General features: G+C 45.3%; 1 protein-coding gene across 1 annotated transcript; it reads left to right on the forward strand.

Annotated features, from left to right (window-relative positions):
- Positions 1 to 2,644: 2,644 nt before the first annotated feature.
- On the forward strand, positions 2,645 to 6,188 carry LOC308607851 (keratin, type I microfibrillar 48 kDa, component 8C-1-like; the record flags this gene model as incomplete). The annotated part of the gene is made up of 7 exons (XM_081220187.1): positions 2,645 to 2,992; positions 3,197 to 3,279; positions 3,617 to 3,773; positions 4,555 to 4,716; positions 4,811 to 4,936; positions 5,110 to 5,330; positions 5,987 to 6,188. The coding sequence occupies 7 exons, from the start codon at positions 2,645 to 2,647 to the stop codon at positions 6,129 to 6,131; spliced, it is 1,242 nt and encodes a 413-aa protein (XP_081076313.1). The 3' UTR covers positions 6,132 to 6,188.
- Between the last annotated feature and the right edge of the window lie 3,969 nt (positions 6,189 to 10,157).

The following is a 10,157-nucleotide window of genomic DNA, read 5'->3' on the forward strand; positions in this document are numbered from 1 at the left end:
CAGGACAATCAGCAGGGTGAACCACTCTTCTGTGCATCTATTCAGGTTGTCTTGACTACTTCTCAGCTTTCCACCCTGCAGGTTCCCTCACTCGAAGATGGGCTAGCTTTGTCTGATCAGCATGGCCTGGCGTGGTTCTGAGGATTCCTTCCAGGTTTCTTCCTTGCCTCTTCTTTGTATTCTTATCTCTCTTATTAAACACACCTCTCCCTGTTTCCATCTCTCCCCATTTCTCTGCTCTCTCTGCATTGTATGCAAAGTCCCTTTTTGCTTTTTTGTCGATCCAATCCTTGAATCTTCTCATACTTAGAACCTAAACATTCTCCTTTGCTTAAAGCCTCCATGTTGCTACACTGGCCAATCAGTAGATAAGACCGAAGAGCTTGGAGGACACTGCTGGTATTTAGTCTGTGCTCCCTGGGTGGGGAGGAAGGCAGGACTGCGGAAACAGCGACTTGCTGGAAAGCCAGTGCTTTGGAGCAGGCCGACAAGAGTTGGGAAGTAGGAGGCCTGTGCTGTTCCCTAGGAGCGAATGTCCATCAGTCTGATTCACAGGGTTTTCCATTTGTCCCAAGCCCGGATGAGTGAGACAGGAGCTCCTAGCCTCGCGTCCTTTTTCCCGGAAGTCTCAGTGATGCCTGCCCACCTATTTCTCCCCCTTTAATTGCCTTGGAGGAAAACAAAGAGATTTTGATTTTATTATAAGTCTGGAGCTTTTGGTCTGAATGGCGTTATAATAAGCAGCAATAATGGTGTTGGAGAGGGTGGATGAGGGACCTTTCATCCAAGACTTAAACAGAGCACCACGTGAATACTATCATGAAACTTGATGGGGAGAAGGACTCCAATAAGTTGTCAATAAAACTGCCTATGGCAGGCAGCCAAAGCCACAGTGGAGTTTGGGGTGCGGCTCCCCAGGGTACAGGTGGTACCTGGTGGTGCCTATAATTATGCAACTTCTGTATGTTCAGAACTTTGGTCACCCCTTCCTCAGACCTTCTGGTGCCTTCCTTCACTTCCCAAATCAACCCTAAATGACTCCAAGCTTGCCTTGCAAAATCCCCTGCCTTAAGCCATGTCTCCTCATTTTCTCTCCAGGGTGCCCAGGTCCTTGGATTCAATGACATGACCCCCACCCCGCCCCACCCCTTGGTATTTTTCAACCTTTGGTTCTTAAACCAGATTGCATGTCACACAGTAAGGCTGATGGTGGGAGCCTAGGAGAGGATACGGGGCATCTTCCTGGTGTGTCGATTATACTGGGAGGATTGGGCAAAACGTTATAAAGTCTAACTGGGAATTTTAAAACATTTAATGTTAAAGCCAACACGATGTTTTCATGCTTGAGGAGGCTCCTTTGGGCTATATCCTGACTTTTCCAGTTACTGCTCACTTTGTTCTAATGCTGTGGATACCTCATTGGAAAAGTTTGGCAAGCACTGCCTTATTCCGTTCTCACACCTGCCTCCAGATACTTTCCTTAGATAGTTTCAATGCATTTGTCTGGATCTCTCAGCTTGCATTTTTTCACCCTTCTTTCTAAATGATCTCTTCTTTCAGAATCTTCCTTGTTCTCAAACTAATTATCAAAGCCTCTATCTTTAAAATTCCTCTACAGTCCTTTTTAAACATTTTTATTTATTTATTTTTTTGCGGTACGCGGGCCTCTCATCGCTGTGGCCTCTCCCGTTGAGGAGCACAGGCTCCGGACGCGCAGGCTCAGCAGCCATGGCTCACGGGCCCAGCCGCTCCGCGGCATGTGGGATCCTCCCGGACCGGAGCACGAACCCGTGTCCCCTGCATCGGCAGGCGGGCTCTCAACCACTGCACCACCAGGGAAGCCCTTTATTTATTTTTAAAATTAGTTTTTATTGGAGTATAGTTGATATACAATGTTGTGTTAGTTTCTGCTCTACATCAAAGTGACTCATACATATTCATACACATATATGTTATACATACACATATATCCACTCTTTTTTTTACATTCTTTTCCATTACAGTCCTTGTAAGTGATAGGCAGGTAACATTACACAAACAGCTGTCCATCCTTCTTGGCCATGGCCCAAATCAACCTTGATCCAGCTCAAGTCTTCAAGGCTTGGGGTGCTAACTCATTGGAGGATTCTTCTCTCAAAGCAGATGGAAAGGGAGTCTCCTGCTGCCTCTTAGTGCAACTTGTTCCTTGATTCAATCTTAGTCCCTCCCTGGAAATGCCAGGTGTGTCAGGAGATGAGTCTGATTATGGTTTTACCAGGTCACGAGACACAAAACAATGTCATTAGATGGACTAACTCCCAATTAACAAGGGCAGATACTTGGGCTAGACCGTGTGGCCTCTTTGAAGGTCTACTGCAGGACTCTGAATTTCAGGCGTGCCTAGCCTGAAGAGGAGTCCTGACTTAACAAGAAGCCAAGTAAAAACATTTATGGGACAAGGGACTCTTCTGAAGAAGGCCAATAACAGGCTGAAGGGAAGGGCATTTGAAAAGCAGTGAAGAAGTAAAAAGAAAAAAGACATTACATACTGTGTCCACACCCTCTGGGGTTGGGGTATAAATGCTCCCCAGACGCAGGAGACTCCAAAGCTCCTTGGAGAACTTGGACTCTGTCTTCAGCCGGTCACCTCACTCCTTCCATCACCATGCCTTACAGCTGCTCCCTGACCAGCCTGAGCTGCAGCTCCAGCTGCTTCTCTCGGCCCTGTGTGCCCCTCAGCTGCCACAGCTCCACCCTGCCTGGGTCCTGCAACATCCCCGCCAACGTGGGCAACAGTGGCTGCTTCTACGAGGGCTCCTTCGACAGCAACGAGAAGGAGACCATGCAGTTCCTGAATGGCCGGCTGGCCAGCTACCTGGAGAAGGTGCGCCAGCTGGAGCGGGACAACGCAGAGCTGGAGAGCCGCATCCGGGAGCGGAGCCAGCAGCAAGACCTCCTTGTGTGCCCCGACCACCAGTCCTACTTCCAGACCATCGAGGAGCTCCAGCAGAAGGTGAGGGGCCTTGTTGTCATCTCTAAGCAGGGGACGTTTGCTAGGATTCTCAATCTGTGGGAGAGAACTGTGTTTCTTGCATCTATGCCATCGTGATTCTTTCTTCCTCCTTTTACCTTCAAAATGGCTTTTTAAGCAAGTTTAAAGAAGTCGATGGTTTCATCTTTATTTTCAATGCTCACTTAGCAACCTCTCATTCCCCAGATCCTTTGCAGCAAGGCAGAGAACACTAGGCTGGTGGTGCAGATTGACAATGCCAAGCTGGCCGCAGATGGCTTCAAGACCAAGTGAGTTGTTCAGAATGTACACGGGTCTGCTCCTTTTGTTCAACCTCTAGTGAAAGAAAAGGGATTTCCATAGCTTACCAAACAGCGGTTCAATCCATCAGTTGTGAGGGATTCTGCAGAGGATTGGGGGGAACCAAGAAAGCAGTCACAAAAGTGGATGAGGACTCACATCAATTTTTGAATCAATATTGGGTCTTGACTGAGCCTCCAGAACCTTCTCTCACTTGGGTCTACTCATTGCCGAAAGAGGGAAGGAGAGGTGAATGGGTTTATCCAAGATCATTCTTGTCAGTCTTCAAGGTCTACCAGTTACTGCTCTGACGCTGTCCTTGTGCAGGTATGAGATGGAGCTGGGCTTGCGGCAGCTGGTGGAGTCGGACATAAATGGCCAGCGTAGGATCCTGGATGAGCTAACCCTGTGCAAGTCCGACCTGGAGGTCCAGGTGGAGTCCTTGAAGGAGGAGCTGATCTGCCTCAAGAGGAACCATGAGGAGGTGAGACCGGAAATGAGAAATGAAGCAACCTGACTCAGCTTTAGGCTGAGGGTGGCTTTAGTGATTTGGGGTGGCAGAATCAGGAATAAGAATCTTTTAAATTTCCTTCAAGAACACCAAAACTTCAGGATAAAAGAAAACATTGAAAGATGAAACCTATCCATGTTCCCAGATAAGCTGTCTTTCACTCAGAACTTGTGCCTCGCTTGAGTTTCCCAGGGCACCTCCATGGGCTTGTGATTGGTTACTGAGTTGTAGGAGGAGTCCCAGCATTGCTCTGATCATGCCGTGCAAAGCCATTTCTCTTTCCCCTCAAAGCCAAAATATCAATCCTGGTGAACTGGAGTCTCCATTTTTTCAAAGTCTTGATGACGAATGATCTGGGGTTCCTTCTCTCTCCTGGGAGGGATCATGACAAGATCTTACTTGATGGCAAAAATGCTGTGATATACAATCTGAAATTATACAGCCAATTCTTTTTCTTATGAGGTCATCTGCAGCCAGTCTGCAAACTGGGAAAGTTGGGCATTCATCCATCCTTGAGTGGCCCCCAAGCAAATCCTTGGGAATTTTGTTTTGAATCCAAGTGCCATGACACAGTCATGGTGGGAAGGAGCTGAACACATGGAACGCAGACCACCTTGCCTTCTGTTGTCATAGCCGCTCCACTAAAAATGTCTTTTCCGAGGAAATAGACAAACAGGACTTTGACAAGCAGTGCCATTTCTTTGGGTCCACTTTTTATTGAGGATAGTCACTCTTGCATTTTCTACAACCACAGGAAGCCAACTCCCTGAGGAGACAGCTTGGAGACCGCCTCAGCGTGGAGGTGGATGCCGTCCCCACCGTGGACCTGAACAATGTGCTCAACGAGACCAGGTCTCAGTACGAGGCCCTGATAGAGTGCAACCGCAGGGACGTGCAGGAATGGTTCACCAGGCAGGTGGGCCTCTCAGCACGTGGCCGCTCAGGCCCCTCAGCCCCTCAGGGCCCTTCAGACAGGGTCTGATTCTGCCTTCTCCCCTTTGGTGTTTCAGACTGAGGAGCTGAACGGGCAGGTGGTGTCCAGCTTGGAGCAGCTGCAGTCCTACCAGGCGGAGATCACTGAGCTGAGACGCACGTTCCATGCCCTGGAGGTGGAGCTGCAGGCCCAGCACAACCTGGTGGGTATTGTTCAAATTCCTGGTGAGAAGGGGAGGTCGGGGAGTCAGAGGCACCGGGCTGGCCTTTGGGCCATCCTTTCCTTAACTCCTGGAGCTTATGACTTCTTTGGATGCTGTGGAGAAAAGCCCTTTCAGGAGCAGCTCTGTGACCTTCCTTACCTTCCCCACGACAGAGAGACTCTCTGGAGAACACCCTGATGGAGACGGAGGGCCGCTACAGTACCCAGCTGGGCCAGGTGCAGTGCCTGATCGGCAACGTGGAGTCCCAGCTGGAGGAGATCAGGAGGGACCTGGAGCGGCAGAACCAGGAGTACAAGGTGCTGCTGGATGTCCGGGCCCGGCTGGAGTGTGAGATCAACACGTACCGGGGGCTGCTGGAGAGCGAGGACTGCAAGTGAGTACTCAGCTGCCGGTGTTTGGCGAAGCTATGCACATATAGGTGTACTTCTCAGTTGGACTCCAGGCAAAGATTGAATACCTTGGAGAGGAAATTATGCCTTCACACCAGACATGCTCAGACAGAACTCAGAAAACAATGTGGCTATCATTAAAACATAAAGTGGCAGGAATTGTGTGATGTACAAACTGAAGTTGCACAGTCAACTCTTCGCATTCTACTCTGATGACACTGATTTGTGATCAGTGATATTTCTTACATCTTAACAGTACCGTAATGTGTAGAAGTTACATTTCCACATGTTACCTTATCTGCCCTGTTACCATCAGGCAGGCAGGATCAGTATTCTCCTCATTCTATAGGTGAAGGGACTGGGGCCTGGAGAAGGTAAGCGACTTATCTAAGGTCACCAGCTAGGAATGGACGTTGCTGGGAGCTGAGACTGGAGTTTCTGAGCCTCCATCCAGCACTTTTGACATGATATGACTGGGACACCATTAGCGTTGATAGTGAGCTTTGCAGCAGGTGAGGCTGTGACCTTCTCTGTTACAGGTCAGGCCACGTCCCAGAGAGCAGTCCACTCTTGGGGTGTCTCTGGTGTCTATGACAAGCCGCCCTCAATTCGCTTTTTTCTATATCATTTTTTTCTCCAGGCTGCCCTGCACCACGACCAATGCATGTGGCAAGACCATCACGCCCTGCGTCTCCAGTGCCTGCACCCCCTCCGCTGTTGCTACCCGCTTCTCGCCCTGTGTCCCCCGCCCCAACTGCGGGCCCTGCAACTCCTACATGTGCTAGAGTCCAGTGGTTGCCAGAGGAGCAAGGAGACAGGGCCCAGGGTTCCAGAGCTTTGACCTGGCCCTGGTTCACTCCACCAAATGGGGAAGAAAACACAACTGCATGGCTGGAGCTGCCCCAGGGAGGTGGTCAAGAAACTCACCCAACCTACTCCAGATAATTCCCTGCCTACCCTTTCCTTCGTTGGAGACCGTTTCTTCTTAGCTAGCCCAGAGAACCTTCCCACGTCCCAGCAGCCTTCCCTTGTAACCTCCTAATAAACTTGATTTCCTTGGCAAAGCAGATGCCTTTCTCACTGGTATTCATTTGTCTCACCATGACCACCACTTGAGCACTTTATAAAAGGGCCACTTGAAAGCAGAGCCCTATAATAGCCTCACTCTTGGATATGAGAGCCTGGCAGGCAGATGGCTGGCCTGGCATCCTGACCCCACAGGTAAAGCAGGGTGGCAGGAGAGAGGGTAGGGCAGTTGCTGGGTTGCTCCATCTCCCTTTGGCCATTCCTGGATTTTCTTCCTCACCCCTCTTGACCAGGACATCTCCTAGAGCCGATTTTATCCGAATCTAAAGTGAGGAGGCATGAGCTGGGGGCTGGAAAGAGGCTCTGGAAAGCTCATCTTTTCTCAGCAGGAAGTTTTATGTCCAGCACTGTATTATCTGGGTTACTGGTCGTTCAGGCAGCCTCAGGACCACGCAGCAAAGGGACCATCTGACTTGCGTACTGTGTCCAGGACTTCCTCCTTCCTTCTGCTCTCCTTCCTGGGGATCGTTATCAGCCTGGGCTACAGCTGCTCACTTCCCCTCCCCGGATCTGGGGCTCAGAGAACCCACCAACTCTTCCTTTAATACTTCCGCCTTCCTCTATTCAATCCAACCAGTGTCTGTTGGATACCTGCTCTGTGCAGACCCTCGATGGTGGGGAGGGGAGAGGCACATAATGAAAGACACAGTCCTGGCTGCAAGTTACTTATAATTTCTTAAAAGGGATAAAACTAGTCCCCAAGTAGGGCTATTATAAGCCTAGTCCCTGGCACTGTGAACACTCAGGCTGGTGCTGCAGGAAATCTCAGAGTACTGAAAGTGATATCAGTGCTCATCAAGAATGGGTATCTTTCTTTAACTCTAATGAAGAGTTTCCAGAAAGGAACACAGTCTTGCCAACACCCTGATTTTTAAAAAGTTGAGTAAAGTATATATAACATAAATTTACCATTTTATCCATTTTTAGTGTACAATTCCATAGCATGAAGTATATTCACATTGTGGTGCCACCATCGCCTCTACCCATCTCTAGAACTTTTTCATCATCTCAAACGGAAACTCTGGACTCATTAAACAATAACTCCCCAACCCCCCCTGCCCTGAGCCCCTGGTGGCCTCTATTCTATTTTCTGTCTACATGAATTTGACTATTCTTGGTACCTTGTATAAAGAAATGGAATTGTATATTATTTGTCCTTTAGGGTCTGGCTTTTTTCACTGTATAATGTTTTCCAGGTTAATCCATGTTGTAGCATGTATCAGAATTTAGTTCTTTTAAAGATTTAATAATATTCCATTGTAGGTATATATAATGCATTGTTTGTTCACTCATCATTGATGGATATTTTGGGTTGTTTCCACCTTTTGGTTATTGTGACATGCTGCTATCAACATTGGTGTACATACATCTTCTGGTCAAATCCCTGCTTTCAATTTTTGTGTGTGTGTGTGTGTGTGTGTGTGTGTGTGTGTGTGTTTATGTACCTAGATGTGGAATTACTGAATCATATGGTAATTCTATGTTTAATTTTTTGAGTAACCTCTATACTGTTTTCCACTGTGGCTGAACCATTTAACATTCCCACAAGCAATGTACAAGGATTGCAATCTCTCCCCAATACTCATTTTCTGTGTTTTTTCTTTTTTTAAGTTCTAGGAGTTCTTTATAAATTCTGGATATTAATCCCTTATTAGATATATGATTTGAAAATATTCTCCCATTCTGTGGGTTGCCTTTTCACTCTTTTCCTTCTCTTGAGATTAAAGTTTTTAATTTTTGTAAAGTTCATTTTACCTATTTTTCCTTTTGTTATCTGTGCTTTTGGTGTCATCACCAAGAAATCAGTGCCAAATCCAATGTCACGAAGATTTTCCCCTATATTTTCTTCTAAGAGTTTTATCATTTTAGCTCTGGTGTTTAGGTCTATAATCCATTTTGCAAAAAACGTCACTGAGATTTTTATAGAGATTGCATTGAATCTGTAGATTGCTTTGAGCAATATTGTTATCATAACAACATTAAATCTTCCAATCCATAAACATGGGATGTCTTTCCATTCACATATGTCTTCCTTAGTTTCTTTTGGCAATGTTTTGCAGTTTTTCAGTGTACAAGTCTTTTGCCTCCTTGGTTATGTTTATTCCTAAGTTTTTTATTCCTTTTGATGCTGTTGGAAATATAATTTTCCTTCTAATTTCTTTTTCAGATTGCTCATTGCTTGTGCATAGAAATGCAACTCCATACCTTGATTTTAACCCAGTGAGAGTAAATCCTTGATCTTAGACCTGTCAGACTTCTGACTTATAGACTTCTGACTTATAGAACTTTACAATAATACATTTTTGTTTTACGCCACTAAATTTGAGGTCATTTGTGACAGCAGGAATGGGAAACTAATATAGCTCACATCTACTGAACTCAACTATGGGTTAAGCAAAATACTAGGAGCTTATCTTAATTAATCTTCCTAACAATGCTGCAAATTAAATCCATTTTACAAATGAGTAAACTGAGCCTTAGAAACATGCTTGAAATCATAGTTGGTTATTAGCAGTTATGGGATTTGAACCATGTTCTCCCTATAGTTATACATAAGATATCACTATAAAGTATGGAGAATAATTTAAAAAATTGGAGCAGAATGATACAATGACATGCTTCAAAGTTGTCTTCTACACACAGATTCCAGCTAATTTTTGGCAAATCTCTTTAGGACTTGGTTTTCCAGTCAATTATGAGTTGCAGTCATATAGAAGTGTTTTCTTGTTTGTTTGTTTGTTTAACATCTTTATTGGAGTATAATTGCTTTACAATGGTGTGTTAGCTTCTGCTTTATAACAAAGTGAATCAGCTATACATATACATATGTGCCCATATCTCCTCCCTCTTGCATCTCCCTCCCTCCCACCCTCCCCATCCCACCCCTCCAGGCAGTCACAAAGCACCGAGCCGATCTTTGTGTATTAATTTTGTATTCTGCAGCTTTACTGAATTCATTTATTCTAAATTTTTTTGTGGCAACTATAGGGTTTTCTATATATAGTATCATGTCATATGCAAACCATGACAGTTTTCTTTCTTTCTTTCCAATTTGGATTTGTTTTCTTTTCTTTTTGTCTTGTCTGATTGCTGTGACTAAGACTTCCAATAATATGTTGAATCCAAGTGGCAAGAGTAGGCATCCTTGTCTTGTTTCTGATTTTAGAGGAAATGTTTTCAGCTTTTCACCATTGAGTATGAGGTTAACTGTGGGTTTGTCATATATGGACTTTATTCTGTTGAGATATTTTCCCTCTATGCCCACTTTGTTGAGAGTTTGTATCATAAATAGATGTTGAATTTTGTCAAAAGTTATTTCTGCATCTGTGGAGGTGATATATGATTTTTATTCTTCCTTTTGTTAATGTGGTGTAACACATTGATTGATTTGCGGATACTGAAACATCCCTGCATCCCTGGGATAAATCCCACTTAATTATGGTGCATGTTCCTTTTAATGTATTGTTAAATTAGGTCTGCTAATATTTTGTTGAGGATTTTTGTTGAGGAGTTTTGCACCTTTGATCATCAAGGTTACTGGCCTGTGATTAAATTTTTTTGTAGTGTCTTTGTCTGATTTTGTTGTCAGGGTAATTCTGGCCTAGTAGAATGAGTTTAGAAGCATTCCTTCCTCTTCAATATTTTGGAATAGTTTCGGAAGCAGGTACTAAGTTTCTTTAAATGCTTGGTAGAATTGACCTGTGAAGACATTTGGTCTTGGACCA

This window comes from Mesoplodon bidens (assembly GCF_964165515.1).
Source record: "Mesoplodon bidens genome assembly, chromosome: 19".
Classification (NCBI taxonomy): Eukaryota; Metazoa; Chordata; class Mammalia; order Artiodactyla; family Ziphiidae; genus Mesoplodon; species Mesoplodon bidens.